Source organism: Leptodactylus fuscus, chromosome 5, assembly GCF_031893055.1.
Source record: "Leptodactylus fuscus isolate aLepFus1 chromosome 5, aLepFus1.hap2, whole genome shotgun sequence".
NCBI lineage: Eukaryota > Metazoa > Chordata > Amphibia > Anura > Leptodactylidae > Leptodactylus > Leptodactylus fuscus.
In genome coordinates this window covers 106,588,795-106,616,758 of record NC_134269.1, presented here as the reverse complement: position 1 = coordinate 106,616,758, position 27,964 = coordinate 106,588,795, and the positions used below count along the sequence as shown (strand labels likewise).

Sequence of the window (27,964 nt, the reverse complement as noted above, 5' to 3'; positions counted from 1 at the left end):
TTAGCACAATTTATGAAACCGCTTGTTTGTTACATTCTTCAACGTAGTTTTAAGAAGCTGTAGAGCTGAGGTACTATGTAGTCTTTATAATGTCCATCGATGAATCCCTTTCCACTGTTGTGTATGAACCAGCAGGTGACTTTAGTGCCTTCAGTCCTGTTGTATTGGTACTGTTTCTGCACACCTCTGCATAAGAAAATAAAGTCAGATAATCCTGCATGAGTTCAAGTTCTTTTGTGATCATCTGTTTTTGTGTCTGCTAGGAAGATGGCCATTCTTGTGTTACTTTTAATAGACTGTTTCCATTATAAAGAACTACCCAATCTTGTGAATAAAAAGTCCATCAGCTATGTTTATGGCAGTGTTTTTCCACTACAGTCCTCAAGCGCACACAAAAGCTGATAGTTTCAGGATATTTTATATGTCTATAGCTAAACATTTTCTGTTTATGGGATTTTCTCGCATTATGTTCAGTTTGGGAGGTGGCAATTAGCTGCCTAAGGAAAGGACGTGGGGTGTCCCTTATAGATGTCACAGGTGATGTACTGGTTCCTTTCTTTAGGCTACTGATCCAACACCTTCCCCAGCCTCCTGCCTCAATACTAAAATATTGTGGATAACCCCTTTAAGGACTGGTGTTAAGAGACACAATGGTCTATGGTGATAAAAAATTTGCCAACTTATTTTATCCTCCATGGGAATTATTACATATTTTGCTGTTCTTATCAGTTGTGAGATCTGAATTGGTAGGTAGCATGTTATAAAGCAGTAGCAGTAAGCTGGGCAGATTGAGATGTATGTTTGTGAGAGAGAATTCACTATAATTTCCCAGTTCTTTCTGTGCTTAGGTGTTCAGTGGGTGGTCCCACTAGAATTATTAAGCGGTTCTGCCTCTCTATGGCCTATTCTTAGGGTAGGCCATAAATATCTGATTGGTAAGGGCCTGACAATTGAACATCCCACATGAATCAGCTACTTGTGGCTGTATCGAATTCCAGTATACAGAGCATGAGAAGATGGCTGCAACTTTAGGCCAGGTGGCGTTAATGCAACTCTGCTCCCTTTGCCGTCAGTGGGAGGTCTTATGTGCCAGAAATTAAATCTGTCCCAGTCAAGAATCTGCTCAGATGTGCCACTTTTATGCCAGAAAACTATAGTACTTATTTGAATGCATTTGATGTAATATGGTTTGTGTACGTCAGTGTTTCATACTATGGTTCAGTTTTTATTTTCTGTGTTTTTATACAAACCTGGTCACAGTCAGCTGCTGTCCTTTAACATTCATTGTAGCAGTCGGTTTTTCAGGATCAGTTCCAGCTCGTATGTCATAGACACTGACTTCTGGATCTTTCATAAATTGGCCTAGATGAAATAGTAAAACATATTAAATATGTTTTACTATCTGTAAATGTGTTTCTGTTATGGAAAGTTATTTGAATATACTGTTGTAAACTATCTAATAGAGATTAACATTGCAAACACCATTTCATATGAATACAATAATGTCTCATTGCATCAAGTCAGCTGTTCATACTGGTACCCAACATTCATTTGTGTAATCTATCACTTCTTAACACGTTATCTATTAGTCAATTACACACTAGTAGTCACCAAAGAGTAACATTTTTGGTGTAAAATATAATCTTTTACCAATAGGTTCACCTACAAAGCTCTATGAGTGGTGATAATTTACCTATCAGACCATGGGCTTTATCAGAGAATGTGTCACTAGAAGGAAAGTATAAACCAAGGAAGTCCACATTGACCGGATGATTCTTCCAAACCCGATGCAGAACAATAACGAATGACAGATCATTGTCCAGAGTGATGGTGATATTGCTTTCCTTCTTCACTGATACAGCAAGCCTATGAAAGCAAGGTACCTAGTATGAGTAGTCATTCCAATCTGTGGTCCAAAATAATATTCATCTAATGACCAAATGAGAGAAGTTGGGTTTTTCACGTAAAGTACAATGCATTTGCACTGTTTAATAGAAATACATTTGTTATATACATAATATGGTATATTATACTAGAGCATGTATCTAGCTGTAGCTATTGGATCATTCCCTAACTGGTAAAAGGCACATTATATATTGTATGTGTTATAATAAAATTGGAAAAGGGAAGATATGTGGAATATTATTCATTTGTATATGTGTTGTTGTATTCGGAGAACAGGGCAAACTCTGTGAATTATAAATTAGACAATGTGTCTGACTTGAGTGTGGCCCAATATGCTGTAAAAAAAGGAGGCTAATATTAAATATTCCACAAAAGGCAATAAAACCTCAAATGTGAAAAAACATGGTTCATTGGATTGTCTAATCCATAACTCATTTCCAATTTTTGGATATAAGCCATGCCAATATATTCTTGTTCCTTCACTGTTGGCCCTTCTAGACTGAATCACTGTGTGATGCTCCAAAAGGAGGTTGACCCGCCATCATTTAAATGTTTAGTATAATCCTGTCCCTCCTGAGGACACTGGTTTTCCAGCAAAACATGTCGGGAAGGGCAATATTTGCTTTTACACTATGCGCTTATTCCTTTCTGAAAATAAAATCCCTGTCATTCTCAAACCCTTTCTGTAAATGACCTTTGCAGGTATTTTTAAAGTTTAATATTCCTTAATATTTGAGCATTTTCCTTAGGTTTGCAAACTATATTTAATCTAAAATAATGAAAACTATCTTATCTTGAATCAGAGACTCCTCCAAAAGGAAGTCGGACCCATCTGAGATCTCTTACTTATACCCACCTTTTATATGTCAAACCGCTGGACTCGGACCATTTCATTACTCTAGTGTGAGAGTGATCTTTCAGTGTTATTGTCTCAGTGCTTATTTCAATCTTCATATCTAGCTGCTCGAAATACAAGCCAAATGTACCAAAGTAGGTATTCAACTTGCCATCCTTCACTTTCTTAGCAGTTACAATTTTCCCATTAATCGTGATACCTATAATAATAATAATTAATGATGATAAAAAAAAGTATACAGTTCAGTGATAATGTTCATAGAGATGTTAAAAGCAGGCATTGTCATAGTATAGGGATAATGTTTACAGTAATGTCACAGTACAGCTATAATAGTATAGGAATAATGTTCACAGTGATGGCACGGTACAGTGATAATGTTCGCAGTATTGTCAAAATATAGGGACACAGTTGACAGTGATGTTCAATACAATAATGGCACAGTATGGTAATAATGTTCACAGTATTGCCATAGTATAGGGATAATATCACAGTAATGGCACAGTACAGTGATAATATTCACAGTATTGCCATAGTATAGGGATAATGTTCACAGTTATGTCACAGTGCAGGGATAATGCTTACAATGATGTCATACTAATGGAGAAATCTGTACAGCAATGTCACAGTACAGGGATAATGTGCACAGAGATATCACATTCATCTGCTACATATACATATATATATTTTGGGAAATTTATAAACGTTTCTACACCAGATTTCATTTGCACAAGTGGTGCCACTTTGTGACTGTTCTGACTCCCTGGCCACTTCCTAGAAAAGTGGGTGGAACGGGATCATCTCAGGATGACTCTGCCCGTCATATTTATTAGAACTCACACCAGAGAACAGACTATCTTACTAGCATAGATTTAATTTCTGATGCATGGAATGTTCCATTTGCATCGGAATTAAATTTGGGTGCATTTGCTGGCAACACTTTCAATATTAAGATTGGGAGAGTCTTAATAAATTCCCCCCACTGATTTTTTTATTGCAGACTTTAGTGCACTTTTTGAGCCGTAGCCCAGAGTGGATTCAGCAGGAAGAAAAGTCATCCCTTTCATATTTCCCATTCTTTTTGAATCTTGGCTTTGGCTCAAAATACCACAGTTAAATTTTCACAAAAGCAACAAAAACACAGTGTGTGTGTGTCTTCAGCCTTAGAATGGATACCACCAATGCGAAAAAGAGCTAAAAAGATATATTAGATATATAAATATTACCAGTGGCGTAACTAGGAATGGCGGGGGCCCCCCCCGACCGACACCGATGCCGAAGTCCTTGACCGACCCCCTCCTACGCATTCCTGCGCGTTCTATTATGCCCCATAGTGGCCCCTGCACACAGTATTATCCCCCATAGTGGCTCCTGCACACAGTATTATCCCCCATAGTGGCCCTTGCACACAGTATTATGTCCCATAGTGGCCCCTGCACACAGTATTATCCCCCATAGTGGCCCCTGCACGCAGTATTATCCCCCATAGTGGCCCCTGCACACAGTATTATCCCCCATAGTGGCTCCTGCACACAGTATTATGCCCCATAGTGACCTCTGCACACAGTATTATCCCCCATAGTGGCCCCTGCACACAGTATTATGTCCCATAGTGACCTCTGCACATAGTATTACCCCCCATAGTGGCCCCTGCACACAGTATTATCCCCCATAGTGGCCCCTGCACACAGTATTATCCCCCATAGTGGCCCCTGCACACAGTATTATCCCCCATAGTGGCCCCTGCACACAGTATTATAGCCCATTTTGGACACCCATAAACAATTATTATACTCTGGGGTCTTTTCATACCCCAGAGTATAATAATCGGAGACCCGGGGGAATAAAAACATAAAAAAACACTGACTTACCTGTCCCCGGCTCCTATGCTGTCTTCTCTGCTGCCGTCCTTCTTCTATGACATCGGATGTCACATGACCCGGGACGCAGGCCGGGTTCATGTGACGACAGAGATGTCAGAAAGGACTTCAGGAAGGAGGCTTGGCAGGATCATGGAGAGGTAAGTAACAGTGGTTTTTATGTTTCTTACCTCTCTCGGTCCGCCAATCATTATACTCGGGGGTCCGAAAAGACCCCCGAGTATAATGATAGCAGCAGTAGCGGCTGTCACCGGGCCCCTAATGTCCCAGGCCCTGTGGCAGCTGCCTCTGCTGCTATGGCGGTAGTTACACCACTGAATATTACTAAATTAGATACAGGTATTTTAAATGGGTTTTCCATTAATTAAATAAAGACCTCATGTAGCGAAACAAAGCTAAAAAAAACAGCAAACAAAAAAAGGCAGCAAAAACACATCTAAGTGTTTTTAATTTTTCAGAGTTTTTGCTGAGTTTTTTTTTTACAAAAATAATTTATCCTCTATTTATCCCTTTACCACCCACCCCCTGTTCTCAGGATCGGGGGGGGGCTCTTTGCAGGTATCCTGTAAAGGATAAATTCTTTTCTTGACATGACGGATATAAATAACAGTTACAGAGTAAAGGGCCCTATTGCGAGTGCACAATATCCTCACCTAACTCAGGATCTGACAACATATTCAGAATACTTCCAGCCTGTGGATCAATGTTGAAACATACGTCTGTTCGGCTCTTAGGCAAGTTAATAATGAAATGTGGATCGTTGTCAACTGCAAATACATAAGCATTAACAATAAATTGTACATAATCCTATGAATTATTGTCAAATTAATGATATATATTAATCTAACCGGAAAAAGGCTGATGCCTTCAAGCATAAGTCATTATGTAGAGTGGGCTAGCAGTCATAAAATATTCCTACACTAATACACAAGTTGCTTTATTATTAAAAAATAAAAGTACATCAAAAATACGTAAGATTTAATCTGAGAGAGCAGAGATTTGCACCAAAATAACCTTAAATCATATATCAAATGTATAATAGACAAGGTAAATGCAATATACACCTACCACTTTGGATGTAAAACATATCAGCCTAATAGATCTTATGCACTTAAGATACAAATGAGGAAAAGTGATAATCTAACTAGGCACTATCATATATTTTAGAAACAAAAGGGATTATCTGATAGGTCTGGTTGGATAAAGAATTAAAAAAATAACTTTTATTGAATAACAAATAAAATGTTGGAAACAGGACGCAACAATGAAACAAAGATAACTTTAAGACTAGCTGCGATGGTCTGCCTTAAATTTTAACACTATTTTTTTGGATTAGTTAAAGTTCCTTTGATTCGTTTGATACATACCACAGTTTGGAGATCCATTTTGACCAGTTTTGCAGCGTTGGTCAGTAATAGTCATTGTCTCAGTTCCACTTTGTAGTTCCAAAGGAGTAGGAGCAATATCTGTAGGGCATGGCAGCTTTGTATCCTTTGTTGGTGGAGGGGGTGCAGGAGTAGTTTTTGTAGATACAGCCAGTGCTGATGTAGGGAATATGATAACCCATTACCTTCTAGGTTTATAGAACTGCATACTCCACAAAAAAAACAGCAATACCTTTGTTTTACATGAAACATGACCAAATACTGAAGTTTAAAGAGAAATTGTCAGTGGTTTTAACCCCCAGAATCAGTGTCGTGTAAATGCAGGGGGTCAGGGAGACATTTCTGAATTGTATACCTATGTGTGCCACCAGTAGTTCTGAATATCATGCTGCAGGTAAATTAATCACAAAGTGTCCAGTGGGTGTTTCTTTAGCCAGGAAGTGTCCTACGATCTTTGCCAACCCCTCCATCCAGGTTGGATTAACATGTATGTTGGGTCAATGCATGATGCATGCAGGAGGCGTCATAGATGTCGAAGTCTAGATGGTAGGGTTGCTGCTATGATCATAGGACACTTGTCCTCTGAAGAAATACCTAGCAGACGCATGGAGATAATATTAAATCTTTAATACTTGTGATGCCGGAGTGATATGTTGTTTTACTGATGACAAGCCTGGAGATAACCAGAAAGGTCTTCCTCACCTGTCAGTGCTGACAGTGACTATGGGAGTTAGAACTGCTGACAACTTTACTTTAAGTTCCAGGAAAATAAGAGAAGACATGTCTGTTTACAGATTTTAAGAATGAAGTTTGCACTGAATGAGTTGATAAATAAAGTATATTGGAAATCTGTGTATCTTTTCACTTTGCAAACAATAACATTTATTTGCCGAAGCTAACCTTCCTTCAGGTCAATTGCCAAGCGGGGATTGTCGGAGTCTCTACACAAGTAGGTGCAATAACATGGAAAGGGGGCATTTAGGAAGAGAAAAGAAACTTCTAACAACCAAAATAGAAGGAATAGTTTAGGCAAAGAGACTGAGCAGTGGAAGGTCTAGGATAAGAGTTACAGGAGGTCTCCCTATTATCCAGCCCTGCAGCCAGGCTAATCCTAGTAATACAGTCACACTTCTGTCATATATTGCTAACAAGTGCTGTATTCAGTGACATCTGAAACTGGGAATTATTCACAATATAACCATTTCAAAATAAAGTCACAAATATTCATGAACGTTCCTAGGCTTCTTTCACACTAAATTTTTGGTCTCTGTTAAACAGATCTTATTTTACCCAGAAACAGTAAAAACACCAATTTAACTGATACATGAAAATAGAAAAACTCAATTTTTTATATGGATAGGAAAGTGCAGAGGTCTGTCCTGTTCCATCCAACAAAAAAAAAAAGCAGGTTCATTTTTTTTTTTTACAAAAGCATTCAAACACTTGTGATCAAATACAACTGATCAGACAGGAAGTCAGATTTATTTATTTTTGACTGATCCGTCAAAAAAACTTGATTCCTTACGTCAAACAAAAATCAAAGTGTTTTGCCTTTCAACCAGCCACACATAGACTGAATGTCTTATGCTAGGTTCACATTAGCGTTGGGGCAAATCCGCCCGAGATTCTTCTTAAATTGGTGGAGAGAAAAGTCCTGCAAGCACGACTTTTCTCTCCACTGATTTCCAAATAAAATCAGCAGAAACCTGGCAGACTATAAGTCTATGGGGTTCTGTGAGTAACCACTTTTTTCAGTTGGACAGGGTTTCCTACCTTCAGGTCTCCATGCAAACCTAGTCTTACATAACTACTGCAATGTTATCCTGTTGTCAAATAACTTCAATTAAAGTCATTAATACTAACTCTGACAGCAAGCTCCTTTTGTATTTGGGGAGTCTGCCAACATTTTCTCCTTTCCATCTTCACTTTCTATGAGCAAGGATGTAAAAGGGGTCACGAAATGGTGGGTGATGGATAACTGCATAATTTTCTTTGTTAGGGTCCGCTTGGCTTCAGCTGTGGCAGCCAGGTTTCTGTACAAGAAATCACAATTGGTAAAATCTTTCCAGATTATTCACTGTTCATAACCGAAAAATATTACATTCCCTGATTGTTGTATTCCTCATGTCATACCCAGATTGTGGATACTGCATATGTTATCAGTTAATGTGAAGCCTGTGCTTACAATGACACTAAGAACTCATGTAAGTGCACATCAGCGTGCGGTTATATTCAGACTGACATTGTGTAGCTGCATTTAATGTCTGAATTATCCAAACACCATTTATAATTATAGTTTTTAAACTGTCCCAATGTATCTGAAACGGAACAATTTAGGAAACTGTGTGAACCAGAACAATGTATTGCAGTGTACTAATGTATTGCAGTGAATAGTAAAATCCATGACTTCTATTACACACTGTCTCTGACAGCGTGTAATAGAGCCATGCCTGGGAGCCTTCAATATGTTCTCACCTGTCATGACAGCCAGTCACCGCCCTCTGATGAAGTTCTGTAGGGCGGTGATCGAGTAAAGATGGTGCCTGCGCACTTTAGATGATGAAGTCATGTTTGACATTTTGCATGAAGTGGTTAAGCCACTTTTTCTGAAAATCCACACCCACATGTCTAGCAAGTCAAAATAATTTAGCCCAAATTTGATGTGCTGAAATGCATCACATTATACCAAAGACGTGCTACAATTACACCAGGTTGTAACCACAATAGTAAATCTGGGCCAATGTGTCGCCTGTATCTGCTTTTCCATCTGTATGGTGACTAGAATAAACTAAAAAAGGATGCAGCAATAGATTCTGGGGGTTCTTTCCATAATGGCTTACCTCTCAGCTAGCAGCTGGTTAATGGTCAGCTGGGCCCAGTATTGCTTGGCAAAATCAGGAAATGCATGTTTACTCTGGGCAAAGAAGTCATTCAATGCTTCAACTTCTGTAATTGTTTCTAGTAGAAAGTTAACGTCATCCTGAATAAAATTATATGTGAAAATTTTAAGATAAAGTAAGCATTATCATTGCATTTATTGTTTATTCTATTCTCATACATGCACAAAACACTATAAGTAAAGGACAAAGTTACGTTAGGTTCACACTAGGGTTTGGGTTTCTGTCCTTCGGATCCGTATGGGGTCAAGCGCTAGTATGAACCTAGTTCTCATTGCATTATTGTTTATATTATTATCTTACATACACAAAACAATATAAGACTACAATACATCTGCATTGGAGTCTACATAGGAGATTCCATTGAAGATTCCCCCCAAATTCTGCGGAGAGAAAATAGTATAAAAATGGCATACAACTGGTGGACCCCATTATAGTCTATGGGGTCTGTGGATGTCTGCAGGTAACCACTGTTTTAGTAAATGGTTTTCACCAATTTCATAAAGAAACTGACAGATAGAAAAGTCCTCCATGCAGAACTTTTCTCTCCGTTGATTTTATGCAGATTCAGCAGCGGAGTGCTCCACACTAGTGCGAACTTCGCGTACGTATTCTCATTACAGTTATTGTTTATAGTATTCTTATACATACACAAAACACTATAAGGCCGGGGCCCCACGGGACATAAACGCCGCGATTTGCCTGCAGCGGAGACGCTGTGGGAAAAATGGCAGCGTTGTACAGTGCAGGCAAAGTGGATGGGATTCATGCAAATCCCATCCCCACTTTGCGGAAAAGATTGCAGCACGGACATGCTGCGATTTGCAAAGCCGTTTCCCGTAGATATAATGTTAAGAGAAGTCCGCAGAGGAAAACTCTGTGAACTTTCTCTTAAAAGCGCTGCGGAAAGAACCGCAATGTGTTCACTCAGCGGTTCTTCCCGCAGCGCTTTAGTGCTGCAGATACAGCTCGTGGGGCCTTAACCTAAGGCTACGTTCACATCTGCATCGGAGTCTACATAGGAGACTCTGTCACAGATTCCACTGAAAATTGGCAGAGAGAAAAGTCTTGCTCGGACGGCTTTTCTCTCCGCTGGTTATAGTATTAAAAAGGCAGAGAACCAGCGGACCTCATTATAGTTTATGGGGTCTGTGGGTGTCCGCAGGTAAATGCTGTTTTAGAAGACAGGCTCTCCACCGTTCAGGTTCCCCAGTGGACAGTGTCGGACTGGGGTGTCTAGGGCCCACCAGTGGAATTATTTCTAGGGGCCCACCATCAGGATCCCTGCAAACCAGCGATACCAAGACAGGGCGGTTGAAGGTAATAACATATCAGGAGCCATGCTGCTCACCCGCCATACAATGTGCAACACTGCACTACCTAAACCTATTGCTACATACTGTATGGAAAGTGAACAGCGTGGCTCCTAGAAATGTTACCATTACCTATAGCCGCGCTGTCCTGGAACAGCTGATCTGCAGAGGTCCTGGCTGTTGTGTCATCACAGATGTAATATTGATGGTCTATCCCAGGGGTAAGGAACGTACGGCTCTCCAGCTGTTGCAAAACTACAACTCCCAGCATGCATATTGGCTCTGCTGTTCTGGGAACTCCCATGGAAGTGAATGGAGCATGCTGGGAGTTGTAGTTTCACAGCAGCTGGAGAGCCAAAGGTTCCCTACCCCTGGTCTATCCCAAGGACAGACCATCAATATTACAAAGATGGATAAACCCTTTAAAGATTTGTCCAGGAATTGGAGCGACCCATGTGCTGGGAGGGAGGTGTAAAATAAAAAAATAAATAAAAAGCGCCTTCACCTGTTCCTGTTGTTCCGTTGTCCGCTGCCAGTGTCCATTCAGTCTCGCGCCGGTGCCTCCATGCTGGGAGTCCTGCACCTCTGAAACCAATTAGGTCTCATTTCTGGAAATCCTGTATCTAACAGACACAGGCGGGGACAACGGAGTGCTGGGGACAAAAGCTCAATGAAAAACACTGTGGAAAAAAATATATTGGGATTCACTGCAATTTTTTCCCACATTGTTTTTTTAGTTGCATCTTGCTGTTGCGCCTAATCCTTAAAGAAGACCTTTCACCATCTGGGGCACATGAGGTTTAATACACCGCTAGAAAGCCAACAGTGCGCTGAATTCAGTGTACTATTGGCTTTCACGTTCTGTGCCGGTACCGTAGATCTTCATCGTCAGAAGTGCGTTATGACAGTCAGTCAGGAACGCCCTTCCTCACGGTAGCGTCTATAGCGCTGTACTGTGAGAGGGGTCGTTGCTTACCAGCCAGCGATGACGCTGAGCGCCTATAGCGCTCTCACAGTACAGCACTATAGGCGCTGCTGTGAGGAAGGGCGTTCCGGACTGACTGTCTGAAACGCCTTTCTGACAGTGAAGAGCTACGGACTGATAGCTCCTCACCGGGGACATAGAATGGGAAAGCTGAAAGTGCGCTGAAATCATCACCCTGTCAGCTCTCTAGCAGTGTATTAAACCGCACCTGCCCCAGGAGGTGAGAGCTCCTCTTTACCATCTCAACATACTGCACATCACACTATAAGGATGAGGCCTAACACAGCGTCCCACAGCAAAAAAACACTGCGGGAAAACCCCGGCGCCGACACATCAGTTTTTCCTGCAGCGCTTTTTGCAGAACTCCACAGAGGTTTCCGTTTCCGCGCTCGTTTTGTACACGACACAGGACTGTATACATCCACTGTATAGTTGCCTGGCAGATTCACTGCAGCTCAGCTCCCACTGACTTCAATAAGTGCCGAGATGCAGAGAAGGTGCCGGCTGATATACAGTGGACAGAGCTTTCTGCTTCAGGCTCCGTATTGTGTACAGGACTGGTGCCAGAAGTGGCTCCATACAGCTGATCGGTCTGAGGGCTGGGAGTCAGCCCCCTACAGATCAGGCATTTATAGCCTATTCTGACGATAAACCATAGAAAATTATGCCTGGACAACCCCTTTAATTTTCCCCCCAAATGCCCCACACTTTAAAGAGGTCGTCCAGCATAATTTATTTTTTATAATTAGTTCTGGGAGGTGAAAAACAAAGTACACATAAAAAAAACCCCAATCATCTGTTCCCAGTGCTCCGGTCCTGCAATTCTGCTGCTAGTTACATGCCGGACTGGACCGCACTGGGAGACACTGAGACAGGCAGACTTCCCCCCGCACACTCCGATCGGCAGTGTGCTTAAAAAAATAGAAAGTGTTTTTAAGGGCTCGTTCACATCTGCGCCCGGGGTCTCCGCCCTGCAGGCATTTTTCAAACCCATGCAAATGAAGTGTGTGTCCGTAAGCTACTGTGAGCGTTTTGTGCTCACCGCGGCGAAACGTTTTTTTTTTTTAACCAGACACAGAGTCGGACATGCAGGACTTTGTGTCTGGTTTAAAAAAAAAACGGTTTTGCCGAAGAGAGCATAAAACACTCACCGGCGCTCATGGCCAGACTCGAACCGATAGGTTTCCATCTTCTACATGCAGAAGATGGAAACCTCAGAATGGAGACCAGACGCTGGTGTGAACCTAGTGGTAACTGTGTTTTGCTCAGTAGGGCCTAATCCTTAGTGGCTCCTGCACACAGTATTATCCCCCATAGTGGCCCCTGCACACAGTATTATCCCCCATAGTGGCCCCTGCACACAGTATTATGCCCCATAGTGGCCCCTGCACACAGAATTATGCCCCATAGTGGCCCCTGCACACAGTATTATCCCCCATAGTGGCCCCTGCACACAGTATTATCCCCCATAGTGGCCCCTGCACACAGTATTATCCCCCATAGTGGCCCCTGCACACAGTATTATGTCCCATAGTGGCCCCTGCACACAGTATTATGCCCCATAGTGGCTCCCGCACACAGTATTATCCCCATTAGTGTCCCCTGCATACAGTATTATGTCCCATAGTGGCCCCTGCACACAGTATTATCCCCCATAGTGGCCCCTGCACACAGTATTATGTCCCATAGTGGCCCTTGCACACAGTATTATCCCCCACAATGGCCCCTGCACACAGTATTATTCCCCATAGTGGCCCCTGCACACAGTATTATGTCCCATAGTGGCCCCTGCACACAGTATTATGTCCCATAGTGTCCCCTGCACACAGTATTATGTCCCATAGTGGCCCCTGCACACAGTATTATGTCCCATAGTGGCCCCTGCACACAGTATTATACCCTATAGTGGCCCCTGCACACTGTATTATTCCCCACAGTGGACTTCCCGAAAAGAGAAGATGTGAACCAGGCCTAATACATATAACATACATTTACACACACACACACACACACACACACACACACACACACACACACACACACACACACACACACACACACACACACACCTATCTACAAATATACAGGATTCACACAGTATATCAGCACTTTACACAAATATACACACATTAAATATACATATTTTACCCAAAAAATGTACTTACATTTGGCTGTGTCCTGTCTGGCTGTGGTGAAAGCTCTTCATTTACAGCAGCCGGCAGACGTCCCCCTGCACACTCCGATCTGTGTGGGGGAGGGGCAGCACAGCTCCTGCTAGTGACGGCAGTGTACAGTGCAGGGAGCAGAGACGCACACTCGCACTGATTGCTACAGGGGCCCATTTTGGCACGGTCAGGATCCCGATCGGGCCCCTGAAGATCCCGATCGGGCCCCTGACAAGTGCATTTAGCTAAAACTAATAGTCAGGCTCGGGGGCCCACCGGGGGATTCCCCGGTGCTCCGGCGGGCCAGTCCGACCCTGCCAGTGGATACGAACGGTGGAGTGCACAGTGCAAGTGTGAAAGGTTAAGTAAGGTTATGATCTCACAAGTGGGTGTGGTCTAAGTGGAAACTATACGAGTGAAAAAATGCACAAAATTTTGGCACATTATTCTGGCATAAATAAACCTACTAATAGTAGGTGTAAAGTTAAACTAGACAGTCTAATAATGCGACCAATTTATCAAACAACAGATAAATCTGGCGGAGGTTTAACTTTCTCGTTAAAGTTTTCACTTCTATCTTTTAGCCATTATTAATAAATCTGCTCATTATATTAAAAACATCATATGTATTTTCCAAGAAATCACATAAATCTCTTAGAAGACTTACAGCAGATGTTGCAGTGATGAAGCTTTGTATGGGTGCTTTCTTGTCAGGATCAATTTTACCAGCTACAACAATTTCATCACCTCCAAAATAGTGATGGAAACGATTATTTGTCACATCAGAAATTCCATTTATGGGGTATTCAAAAACAATGTCTTTGAGAAGGGGTGTGGAGACCTTCTTATAAAATTCCTGGAAAAAAAATCAATTAACTATTATAAGTAAGAAATAGATCATTTCATGTTTTTTCAAGACTTCTAATTTCATTTGAAGGATAAGTAAAATTCCTTGTAATATCATAATAAATTATACATGTTAGCTGCTTAAGACTAAACACCTTGAGTTGGGCAGCTGTATCCTGGTTCCCAAAAATTCTCTGAGCCAGCCCATGGTTCTCCTGTGCCAGTCTTTCTAAGAAATCATAGTCCACATCAAACCCAATGCCAAGCGAGTGAACAGAAAACTCATCACGGTTATTTGCCTTGACGTTCTTAAGAATTTTGGACAGTTTCAGTTCACCTAGAAGAAAAGGACAATAAATTCAATCAAATTATTGCAATATAATATTCTATAATCTATTCTGATGAAGCTGCATTAGGAGGCAGTATCATGTGCAGGGTCTTCTTTCTGAAGATTACTCAACCACAACCTGTATGTGGATCGGATATTAATCTCAAATATATAAAGCGTCCATTTTTGCACACTTTACATTTTTAAAGAGGACGTTTCACCGCTTCCACCAACTCTTTGTATCCTTCAGTAAACAATACTTCACTGATTCTAGTGCCGTTTTTTCTGTAGCTCCTACCTTTCCAGAATAGTCAATGCCATTGGTTTTAACACCCAATGTCTTAGTTAAGCTATCTACTATCAGGTGGGCGGCCCTGGACTAAGGCACACAGTCCAGAACCACCCATATGAATAGTAGAGTCTAATTAGCATATTGGGTGCTCAAACTTACAGCACTGATTGATGATTACAGTTTACTGTGGGGGTTATAGAAAAAAAAATCCAACTGTACTGGAATCAGTGGCGTGATGCCTATTAAAGGATGGAAATGGTTGGAACTGGTGGAGATGATGAAAGGTCCACTTTCATTAAACTTTTTGTATATATTTTATATTGATGGATAGAATAGTGGGATTTTTTTCACTGTGTAAAAAAGGAAAGTTTCTTTTGCCATTCTGATGACTTTTTGATGCACACTTCTTGTTTTAGGCTGGGGACAACGTGGCGAATTTACAGTGGGTTAGTTGCAAGAGAATTGCTAGTAACTAACCTACTATGAACTACAATTTTAAACAAATCCTATACACACTCTGGAAACTCTGTGCTCCCCTCCCATTGTACTACAGGTTTTTATATGCAGCAGGTCAATTTTAGCCATGTGTATGGCAACAGCTTTCAACCTTTGCAATGTAAAAGTTGAAATCCATGGAAACATGGTGCAAATCAGCCATTTTAGGCAGCCAACATCCTGAATTGGACCTTTAGTTGTTTGCAACTAAAACTTTCATTGGATTTTATTATTTTTATGTTGAAATAAAATATATACATACATTAAAAAAAAGAAAAAATTAGAAAAACTGGCTGCACTATCATATAGGGTATACGTCCAAAGATCCAATTAATTCACCGATCTATGCAACGTTTCCAATATTCCATAGAACCTTATTCAAGCTTGTGGGAAAGCTAAAATGTTGCATAAATTATATCACTATTATTATGTACTTTTTTGCTTCACTTTTAACCTCAGATCAACCATACATTATCATTATTAACATAATTCAATAAATTGCGCAGTTTATGAAGTACACAGAGGCTGACCATTTGTAGGAACTTACCCACAGTAGGGTCTCCATCGGAGACCAGCACAATCAATGAAACAGAATTTGGATCCAGCATCTTTTGCTCGCTAGCTTCTTTCAGGATAAAGATTGCTCTCAGAAGTGCTTCATTGATGTTTGTACCTGATAATGAATACATCGTATTTGTTACATTTGACAATCATTTGCTATATATTATGTGTTTAACTCAATATTTGAAATCAATTTTTTAAATGAATACCATTTTACAAACTAAAAACATTAAAATGTCCTGTTTGCTTACAGGAACCATCTAGAGGCATAATTTGAATCTCCTGTGTCCCAATGCAAATTTTGCGTAGGGACCCTAGCTACCATGTGCCATTAAGAATAGTGGTATATTTTCTGTGACAGCCCAGTATTGACTACTACCTTCACACTACCTATAGCACTGGAGCCATCAAAGAGACCAGCGGACTCTGGACACACAATAGCTAACTATCAGATACTGGTGAGAGTGGTTTCTTGAGGTGGGCAGAGTGTTGTTCTCATGAGTACAGTGGATTCTCTGGAAGTCGGCTCTGTTCTTTGATAGCAACTTTTAGCCAATCAGCACAATATATATAGTATACAATATAAAGAGGGCTATTTACCTTCAGGACTACACAATAAAGGTGGAAATACACATTAGATGTATGTGGGTTTAAAAAAACAACAGATTTTAGCAGGAACAGCAGACTGTATAATGAGTATGGTTCTTTCTGACTCAAATCTAACAACAAATTTCAAGGGGGAAAGGGAGCATTGGACATGCTGCTTTATAACATTCCCAATGTTTTTGATCTCAATAAAGGGTCTAGCAGCAGCTTACTCCTCTTTCCAGTGGTTTGCTTTCACTATCCAGAACATACATACACTGAATTCAGCTAAGTATGTATGGGTGAATGGGTGGGGTGGGGATCAAGAGAGATAGCTGGGCAAATATCAGTGAATGCACTGCAATATGCACATAATATGCTACGCACAATGGCCCAACTTTTACTTTTGTACTAATTCCCATAACTAGATTTCCAGTCCACAAGAATAAGAATATTAAGAATTATTAATATTTTGACCAGATAACTCTGATGGTGGACAATCTTAGGAAACATCATGAAGTGGTAATAGGTCATTTTCTCAAATGAAAAACAAATTTTAAAAAAGCTTTAATCCACGGATGGCAAGGAGTATTCGGGTCTTATTGACTAACTAGGTATCTTCTATTCTTCTTCTCTACAGTATAGCTATAACTTTTTATTTTTTTCATTGACGTGGCTGTACGGTATTGCTTTGGAGTACCTATAAGTTACTGACAATGGCTTTCTGTCGAAATGTATGTTGAAGTGGAGCCATTTCAAAGGTGATTGTGATATTTTCCATCATTTTCCATTACTTCCTGACATGCACAATATTTGTCTGCTTACCCTCTCTTTGTACTCTGACTTTTGGAAGGTATTATATTATTCCATTTTGGCCGTTCAGCACTTTGTATGGTTTATCTTGTTTTGAGTGCAGCCATTATGAATTATTTGGTTTATCTGCTCCCCATTAATCTAATTGTGTACTATGAAAAATAAAATGTATTGTTTACCTCCAATAGGCTGTACATTTTGCACATATCTCTTTGCACTTTCTTTTTCAATAGGTGATGCGTAAACTAGCTTGTCTTTCCAGCACCGAATGTTATGGTTAAAGTCAACAATGCCAAACTGGTCATCAGAACGAAGGTCATCCAAGATAGCTTTCATAGCTTCAATTGTCTGAAAGGAGAAGGTATACATATCTTTTACTACTATGTACTCTATTATTTTCTTTAGAATAAATGATTCAGCTAGGTCATAGAAGCCCCGGCACTAGGTAATAGCTCTTCAGATTTGTGTCTCCACACAGTGCCAGATCTCACCCACCACCACAAATGCATGGGTTCTAGCGGATGGAGATAGTTGCTATTTGGTTGGTTTGTTGCTGATAAAGAAAATGGCTAATAAACATTTTATATAAGGGTAAAATATTAGATGAGCTTTCTAATAAAATGTATGTGTACAACAAAAGCAAAGCTGTGTATATACCTGTGCATTTCCTATACAACCAGATTATATTGACACTTACCTGCTTCATCTTAATTCCCCACATGGAACCGCTGACATCAATAACAAATAAAATATTCTTGGGAAGTGGGGGTTGATTTTCTGGAGCAAAGAAATGGAGGAAGTATCCATTGAACACCTGAAAGGCACAGAACATACTAGTAGAAGAATAAAGTGAAATTTGTTTTTGTATTTTAATTGTAAATGAAATAAAACACTTTTCTAAACTATTCACACTAGACATGGCTTCTACTTTTTACATATCCACAACAGGTATGACAGATCTAATATCAAACAGATCACAATACACCCTAATAGATCCCATTAACTTATATTGGTATCAGGCTGCAGGAATATTGACGTGATTTACCATAACTATTCTCACCATCAAAAATCCAGACCCCCCCCGCAACCAAATTGAACTCAGTTGGAACCAGAGTCCAAATGCAATATGTGTTTATTTTAACAAATTCAATATTTATTATATTAACTGAATGACTAAGACTGGCATTTTGTGCCCCTTGTGCTAATATTCCCACGGACAAGTAATGTATACTGTTTTACTAATAGTATTCCCATCTTTTACACATTTGAAGATGTTTTATTTTACCTGGAGCTGACTGGCCTTTTCCCTTTTGACATCATATTTGACACTTAGTCTTCCATTCACTGCGGTTGTAGCGCAGGTAGGGCACTCACGTTGCTGATCCACAGTTGGCTTGAAAGATACATGAGTCTAAAAGAAAAATAAATAGTGAAATAACAAAAATAGCAGAAGGATAATGAAGAATAAAATTGGATGTATGTTCCATATGTAGCCATATAGATTATTCATTCTTTACAGTATATTATATGTAATGTCATCTGTATAGGGTATCTCAGTATTGACAGTAATTATACAGATAACAATAGAAAAGGTAAAAGCTCCAGTAACAGTAACACTAAATATCTACATGTAGTATACTCCCTCTACTTTGTATCTATTTAAATGGTGTTTTTATTATTACTCAGCTTTAGCATATCTTACCAATAAGCAGAGTAAGCATGGCAACTTATTCTCCAGACAAGTGTCATGGCCCTCTTTATTGGGTGCAAATATACTGGTTACTACTTTCAGTAGATATTTGGCCCGACACAACTGTGTGGCTCCATTATTGCTGAGTTTCTATGGTAAATATGAATGTGGGACTTGACACGTATCACATATAACCTATTTTACCTTCTGTTCTCCCTTGTCAATATTGATGACATCAGCAAATTGATTTGCAACTTGATTTGCCACACTGATAGTGCTGATTCCTTCAGGCTCCAAGACATAGACATCCACCTGGAGAAAAAACATTACCATTACAGTAAGCACCATGGCAGTTGTTTGTAGTTATGATCCTCTCCACTTCTCACCTCAAAATGCTTGGCCAAGCGTCCTGGCTGGAGGTAGAGAACATGTTCATAGGAACCTAGTCTCCTCTGAAGGACTTCCTGGTAATGAAGTTCAAACTGAACTTTGGTTCCTCCAGGAACATTTAGATCAGCTTTGAAGTTCTCCATGTCCAGGGAGTTAGTTCTGTGCAGCAAACATAAGTTATATTGTCATGTATCATATATATGGAATTAAAGAAGATTAGTCTGCAAGCTTGGCCAGCATTAATTGAAAGTGTTCACCACCTTAACAGTAGCTGAAAGACACTAACAACACATTAAGAATCACATTTTGTTAAGGCCCCATCGTGTGGAAACGCAGGTTTTTTGTTGCAGATTTTGTTGCAGTTTTTGATCCAAAACCAAGAGTGGATTGCGTAGAAGGGAGAAGTATAAGTACTTTATATATATCTCCCATTCCTCTTGTAGCCAGTTTTGGCTTTATCTCAAAAAACCACAACAAAATCTGCAACAAAAAAAATCTGCGTTTCTGCTACGTGGGGCCTTAGCCTTAAGGTCACACATTCAACCATATACAACAAAGATAGCTTAGCTCATATATTCTAGAATACAATATTGTATACATAAGTATATCTGACACCATGTTTCCCATGCACATAACCACATCTTCATTTTTATACAATTAGAAATTAAACATTTGTGCAAAAATAAATGAATAAAAGCATTTTGCTGACTTGCAAAGATATTCTTTAACCATCCTAGTGGCGATTTCTTATCGTATTGATTGTTTGTCTTGACTGGATATGATCATGAATGCAAGATATTTCTGTAGTCTGGGACTTCTCAGACACCCAGCTATACTTTCCTTATTTATTAATTTAAATATGTTTATATATAGGAATAACATTGTACATGAATGTGCGTCAGACCTTAGCAGTCCAGCTGATTTGCCTCTTGCTCTTGCTTTCGAGTACATGTTCCTAGCCTCTGACTTTTCTCTTATTGAGCCACTGAATGTGATACCATTGACATTCCTGCAAAATAAAAACATTACATAAGTAACTATAATATTATACAAGCCTGTGTTAAAAATCTGTGTAAATTCATAAAATGATTGACTAGGGGAATATATATATTTTTCTAATCTGAAAAACAATTAACATTAATATAGTATATTATAATGTAAAACAACCAGACTGAAATGACACTTACATAGTGAAGTTATTGATATAAGCTCCTTTGGGTATCTGGATATCAAATGATAGACTCTGTGGGTATTTAGCATTGTTCTCCACTTTGCTTTGTATCATTGTATTGGCAAAATGTGAAGTGATGGAGGTTTCCACCTTGTAGCTGTACAGAGAGATTCCATCTTGGGGTTGCACCTGGCAGGAGGAATGGTGGGCACATATTACTTACTTTTAGACTTCTGATACATAGCTGTTTATTGGGAAAGCTATTATGGTCAACTATAGTGTCATTGAGAGAAGTCCCCAAACTGACGAATGAACTGTGTGAGCCAGTGAGATATAGTACTATATATAGGACCTATGATAGCAAATGTAAAGAAGTATATAAATAAGTATGAAATATATAAAAAGATTCTATCACTAACAACTTTTATAGAAACATTTATAAAGAGCAAGTTATCACTGTCAGCAATACACATGGGGGCATAACTAAATGTCTTTACATTGATACAATGCGTACACTAAAGAGCTGACACTGGTTTCTATCCTTATATCAGGGCTATGTCATTGACCTTGCAGTTAGAAAAACAGTCAACATTTGGCTATCTAGTTCTGACCTTGTAGGTTGAGCAGAAACACATACCTCTGCATCAGTATCTGCAGATCTCTATAAAACAAGAACATAGGACATATTTGTCATTATATACAGTAGCGAATAGTTCACATATATGAGCAAATAAAGCAAAGAGCAGCAAAATCTTTTTTTTTTTTTTTATAAATATTTAGTATTTTATTTTAGTGTGTGGACTACATCACCCAGCATATAGTATAATTCCCTTACCTAAAAATACATGGTTAATGTAATTCACATTTAGTTCAATGTTTCTCTTAAACTGTATACACAACAGGTTTATTATCAATGTTTAATTAAAATGCCTATTATTATTTGTAGATTATAATTGAAAGTCATGTTGATTTATGAAAAATCAACACGCCAATAATTGACTTACACATCAATGGGTGTACAGAGAAATCATTGGGCTCATAGCATAACTCACAGTGGGCAGCACTTATTACTTAGAGCAGTGGTTCTCAAGGCTCCTTGGAGTACATCCAGCATTTCCAGAGATACGTCGTGTGGTGAGAGTCTCCGCCACAATGGTAGTTTGTGAGGTTCGTCACCCACAAACTAAAATTATGCTCTGAAGGTCTTTTCAGATCCTCAAAGTATAATTATTGGAGGCCACGGGAAGGTAATTAAACATTAAAACAGTGTTACTTACATGTCCTGGGTTCCAGCACTTCTCCCTGTGCTCTTTCGGCCTACGGGGATGACGTCAGGTAGTCCCATGGTTCATATAGCGTAATGACGCATATTCTAGGAGACCATCTCACGCCATCTCTGTAGGCCAGAGGAGTACGGGGAGCAGCGCCGGATCCTAGGAAAAATAAATAACACTATTTTTTTACCTCCCCACAGTCTTTGCTAATTATACCCTGAGGGTCTCTTTGGACCCTCAGAGAATAATTGTAGATTGTGTGTCACAGACCCCCAAAATTTCAGGCTCAGCTGAGCTCCAGAAAAATGTGGGTTCGGCCAAACCTGGTATTGTGAGAAAAATCTCAATGTATGTTGGATTTTATTAATGTAGGGGCCACTCAAGGATATTATGCTGCATGGGGGCCACTATGTGACATTATACGGTGTGGGGCCGACTATGGGACATTATACTGTATGGAGGGACACTATGGGACATTACACTGTATAGGGGCCACTATGGCACATTATACTGTATGGGAGCCACTATGGGACATTATACTGTATGCAGGGGTCACTTAGGGACATTATACTGTGTGGGTGTCACTATGGAACATTAGACTCTATGGAGGGGCCACTATGAGGGTCATTATACTGTATGGAAGGGCCACTATGGGACACTATATTATATGGGGCCACTACAGCACTGTGGGGGGAGGGGGGGGGTATTTGACATGATTTGATGTCAGGAGGCCATTATATTACTTGTGGGGATACAGTGGGGGTTATTATATTAGATTTGGGGCACTAAAGTGTGAGGACCATTACAACATGTGGGGGCCTTTACATAATTATTAACAAAAGCTCCAAAAAAGCCTTAGTTTATTAAGATTTAGTGATCGCTATTTTGGGGGGTACTCAGTTGGGACATTTTCTCAAAAGGGGTACTTCGCATTGTAAAAGTTGATAATTATTGACTTAGAGCCCCCACAAAGTATATTAAAATTAATGCCACCATTCTGTTTTAGGACCTGAGTTGTTTCATAATATACCGATATAAGGGAGCTCACTTTTTTAATGATTTATATGGTTCTGGTTCAAGGTGACTGGACATAGCGCAGTGTAAGGTGGCTGCAGAGAGCACATTGCATATTTATATACTACAGCTAATACTGAGCTGACACGACAGCCATATACAAAGCCTTAATTTCCCAATGTCACCATCTAGAAAAACAAGCATTATTCTCAGGAAGTGACAAAGACAAAGATTATTTACTTGGCCTGAATTTTGGCATCGATGGCGATGTTTTGTTGATTGATCTAGAATATTGCACAATATCATGGGACCTAGGAACATAATGTAACAAGCTCTCTCTATCTAACCCCTACCCTTCTGTATATTATATCTTTTTTCTCTCTCTCTCTGTTTATCTATATATCGTATCTATCTCCTATCTTTCTATTACTATACCTCAAATCTCTCTGTCTGTATTTCATATCTATCTCTCTATCTATCTATAAGACATGTCATGTGGTTGATAATGAACACTCAATGATCAATGACAATGATCACATTTATGATAAAATGGACCCTACAAGTATCAACCTAGTCCTTTTCTAGACAGTTTAGTAGCATAATAAGAATGCAGAATTTTACTTCCACTCCTAGTTACTGTTTGATGATTGACTCTTAATGATAATCTTTACTACATCAATTAGAAACAATTCATATTCATATATACCTATATGTTAAACACCAGCATTTCCATAATTTCTATAATTAGAATGCTGAGTTACAAAAACGTGAGAATCCATCCACTTTGCAGGTACTGTAATATGTGACTTTTTTTGCCGCAACCAAAACATATTCGCATATTTGCAAAGTGGGGCGTTGGCCTAAAAGCTTTTTTTTTTTTTTAACAGACTTCACATTGCAGCGTTAAATTCAATGTCAACAATTGTTGCTATTCACATGACCTTTATATTGACCGTCAGTTGTCATGGCCTAGTCTTAATTTTGGCTGTTTTTATGAATCCCTCCATGTACTCCAATGTATGAGAGATCCGTAAAAACAGGCTCCCCTCAGATGCAAGATGACTGTGAAAAATGAACATTTTTCATGGTGGTTTTTCACCTTGGTCATCTGAATGTAGTTTAAAGCTACAGTCACACAACAGGGATTAATGGCCATGTGACATCCGTTTTTTAACGGACCTAACACGGCAGCATTAAGTTCAATGTCGGTGATTGGTGCTATTCACATGACCATTATTTGGAACTTAGATCTGAGAAAAACAACACTGTCATGTGAATAAGACCTAGGGGATCATGGGGATAAACTGAAAGCTGTTTTCCTTCAGGGGTCTGCATACCGCAGTTTACTTTCAGGTAAAATAGCTGATAAGATACAAGCAGAAGGCTTCAGTCTGCATCACTTAAAAACCAAAGAGATAAAAAAACTGATTATTTGAAAATGAGTCAGTGAAAACCTGAAACCTGGCAGGAATGTGAATAGAGCCTAACAGTTCTGACAATTGTTTCTTATATTGGTCATTTGGTTATTGGCATTCATTCTATGTGCTAACATGTAAAGTGGTTGTGCACATCTGTGGTCACTTCTGTTTCCTTGCAGCACTGGGGCTATGGGTTTGATTCCGGCCAAGGGCAACATCCGCATGGACTTTGTATGTTCTCCCCGTGTGTATGTGGGTTACCTCTGGGAACTCTGGTTTCCTCCCACATAGGTAAATTGGCTCCCTGAACAAACAACTGACCCTTGTGGGTGCTGGAGATGAACGCCAGTATGGCAGCCATTAACTCCACAATGCTCCCTGCACTTTGAGTCTTCGTGAGAAAAGCACATTACAAATGTTTGTCATTGGTCAAGCCCATGATTTTGGCTGTGTGATACATTGGACTGTGTACACTGACAAACAGACATCCAGTTAGTGCCCTGGTGTATAAAAACTAATGTTACAAAACATCTCCCCACTGCTTTAGGTATATGTGAAGCAAACAAGATTACATGAAACCTCTTTCATTAACAAATTTGATTCAACATATCGCCTGAATACGTAATGTCATATAAGTGAAGGCCAAGTGGCAAGGGTTAATTTTATATATGTTATACAAAGGCAGGAAATATTACAAAGGAATTTATATTGGGTCTGTCTTAAGTCTGTCTCGGTAAACATCTTCTTACCTTAAATCTTTCATAATTTATTTCTAACTCTGGAAAAAGTTCTCCAAGATCCTGAAAAATAAAATGACATGATCAGCCCCGATGTACACAGTCCTCCATATTACTCATGTGTACTGTATGTCTGATATATTTCTCACTGTACAGTATATGATTTAAATACATGTAGTATGTAAAAGTGTTTCACTCATTTGTGTAATGGATTCTCACTATCATATAACATCACATTGAACAGATTGCACAAAACATCAGATCACATCTCTGTTTTGCCATCTCTGTTTTGCCTCATTGTTGCCATTTGTGCTATATTAAAAGCTTTGCCCCGGCTTAAACATGGCCTTATACATAAACACTATTTTTTATAAAATGTATTCAACCTAGGCATGTATGCAACACAAATCCACATGGCATTGCATGATAACACTAATTATTTTGTAAATCAATATTCTCCAAACAGCAGCATGCATAGGTCTTCCAGTCTCACCACCTGGTGGTGCCAGGTATAGCATTATATTACTAAAACTTAGCATTAGTATCAAAGTTATATCCTTGGCACATTATCGCAAAATAACAGCCATATGACTCTTAATAGCCCTTTAATATTATGCATCATATTGTATAATGATACAATTGTGTAAATTATTGTATAATAATGTATACATCATATAATAATAGCCAGACCCAATAATTTTTTTCTGAGTTTCATGAGATCTAACAGAGAAAATTAATACTAAATTAGGCCCCGTTCTCACGGAGTAAACACGTGTCACAGCGAAGCGCTTCAAAACAGATCCCATTGACTTCAATGGGCGCCAGCTTATGCGCGTATCACATTGAAAGCAATAGGTCAAAAAGAATCCCATTGAGTTCAATGGATAGCGCGCGTATGCCGGCACCCATAGAAATCAATGGCATCTGTTTTAATGCTGCTCATTCTGAACGAGTTTACGTTCAGAATGAGCGGAGTGTTAACTCCGTGTGAAGGCTCCCTTCAAGCCTAAAAAAAGTGTAAAAATATGCCTTTTTTGTCAATCCTGCCTATAACAAGTTAAAATATTTTTATCAATTGTGGTTATATTTTAGATTGGTTTGGAGCCTAAGAGCTTATTTATATTCAAAATGAACGAATTCAATGTGTCTATTTATATGTCTGTTTTTTGGACAGTCCATCTCCCATGGTCGTAAAAAAAAACTGACTTGCACTAGCTTTGTCCATGGAAAAAGTAGCATGTGAATAGACTCATTGATAAATATGAATTCTATAATGGCTATGTAAGGCTGGTACAAAAACTATTATTTACAGCCATGTGAATAAGGGCTGTTCTTGCACTTGCTTGGACACACAGATGATTTCACCTGTAAAAAGCAGGACGACTGTGTGCATAAGACCTAACTGCACTTTCCCCTAATCCCAGATCTATAGGGTTGCTTGAGAGGTCCATGTAAAGAAAAGCTGCATGTAAGTTGATCCTGGAGGTTTCACTGATCAAGTGATATAACTTGCATGTTGAGCCTAGTCATACTTATGGGGGGGGGTATTTGGTCATGCCTTTGACCAGCTTCATGTGTTCAGATAAATCTGTAGAAATCACTACTGTACAGCTGTGTAAATGATAACATATTGTGACAAATGCAAAAATATAGCAGCACAGAGGGGAAAGTCAGTTCACAGATAAAAAAAATATTAAACTTGCTAAAATTGTTTGTATAAAACTAAAATATTACATTCTTTTGGATGAGTGCTGCAACATTACTTCAAATATATTTCTACAACAGTGCAGCATTATATGCCTTTCAGGATTTGTGGTAAGCTGGATGAATCCTCCAATTAGCCAATAGTGGAGAAATTATTATTATTTTTTTTTTGTGGAGAGGCAGCTAGCTATATGTGGGAGATGAGAATCATACCGGAAACTAGTCAAGCAACTTAATGCTGATAAAATGTTTGCAATTGTATTATGGGTTCTGTAAATACTCACAGCAGAATCAGGGAACTCCTCTATGAAGACATCAAATCCTCTTATTTCAGCAGTGAAAAGTAATAACAGGAGATATAATATACGCTTCATGGTTTCAGTTCTACAGCCAGAGAAAACCTCTGGCCCCCGGTTGGTCCTCAAATGAGGTGGATCTCCTGTCACCGTGGAGTTTATAACTTCTCTTTTTTTAAAATCTAAAATAATAAACTTTGGTCTTACCCAATGCAAATATTTGTCATGTAGGACAAGTCACAGGTAGGACAGGGACTGAGAGGTTGTGCAAACATACAGTTTTCATGTTATCATCTGGTGATAACTATGAAGCTTCAGCGAGGATGGATGTTGTCTTCTGCCTTTCCTTTTTTTACTTTGAAGTTCATTTTTGTTCTTAACCTTGAAGTAGAAAGTCCAAAATATAAAGGAATTTGACTGAAGAAACAAATTGAGATTTACAAAGAAAATATGTTTAAAACATTGATACTGAAAGTGATCTCAAGTAATAATATCGCACATTGATATGAAAATAATAATATTACAATATTTTCCGGTCAATCATATTTCCTAATCTTATGTAAATCACTCGTTAAGTATTAAAGGGGTATTCCCATCTCAGACATTTATGGCATGTTCACAGCAACATGGTGGCTCAGTGGTTAGCGTTGCAGCACTGGAGTCTTGGGTTTGAATCCTGCCAAGGACGACATCTGTAAGGAGTTTGTATGTTCTCCCTGTGTTTGCATAGATTTCCTCCCATACTCCAAAGACATACTAATAGGGAAAAATGTAGATTGTGAACCCTATATGGGGCTCACAATCTACATAAGTAAATGTCTGATACTAATAATATCTGAACCAACACCTATCTGTAGAATACCCTAAACCTGGATGTGGCAGTTAAGGAGGCTGGCTCATGGAAACAGCATAGTGTGGGTTCACACCAGCACCCAATCTCCATTATGCAGGTTTCTGTTTCATGCCC

General features: G+C 39.3%; 1 protein-coding gene across 1 annotated transcript; it reads right to left on the bottom strand.

The window, feature by feature from the left end:
- Nucleotides 1-38: 38 nt before the first annotated feature.
- ITIH2 (inter-alpha-trypsin inhibitor heavy chain 2) lies at nucleotides 39-27,075 on the bottom strand. The gene is made up of 21 exons (XM_075273434.1): nucleotides 26,986-27,075; nucleotides 25,010-25,060; nucleotides 21,192-21,215; nucleotides 20,571-20,743; nucleotides 20,288-20,392; nucleotides 19,380-19,542; nucleotides 19,198-19,305; nucleotides 18,589-18,714; nucleotides 18,001-18,117; nucleotides 17,483-17,651; nucleotides 15,892-16,017; nucleotides 14,385-14,566; nucleotides 14,051-14,239; nucleotides 8,864-9,003; nucleotides 7,887-8,056; nucleotides 6,006-6,179; nucleotides 5,292-5,405; nucleotides 2,762-2,960; nucleotides 1,694-1,866; nucleotides 1,251-1,362; nucleotides 39-186 (listed from the first exon to the last, which is right to left on the bottom strand). Exons 1-21 carry the CDS (start codon nucleotides 27,073-27,075, stop codon nucleotides 39-41), a joined length of 2,853 nt encoding a protein of 950 aa, XP_075129535.1.
- Between the last annotated feature and the right edge of the window lie 889 nt (nucleotides 27,076-27,964).

What these genes read in the sequence shown, in the direction of transcription:
- ITIH2 (XM_075273434.1), bottom strand. Translation starts at nt 27,075, where the DNA reads ATGAAGCGTATATTATATCTCCTGTTATTACTTTTCACTGCTGAAATA. An exon ending in AAAAGGAGCTTGCTGTCAGA is followed by an intron (nt 6,180 to 7,886) that starts GTTAGTATTAAT and finishes TCCCTACATCAG; the next exon opens with CACTGGCTGTATCTACAAAA. An exon ending in GTTGTCAGATCCTGAGTTAG is followed by an intron (nt 2,961 to 5,291) that starts GTGAGGATATTG and finishes TTATTATTATAG; the next exon opens with GTATCACGATTAATGGGAAA.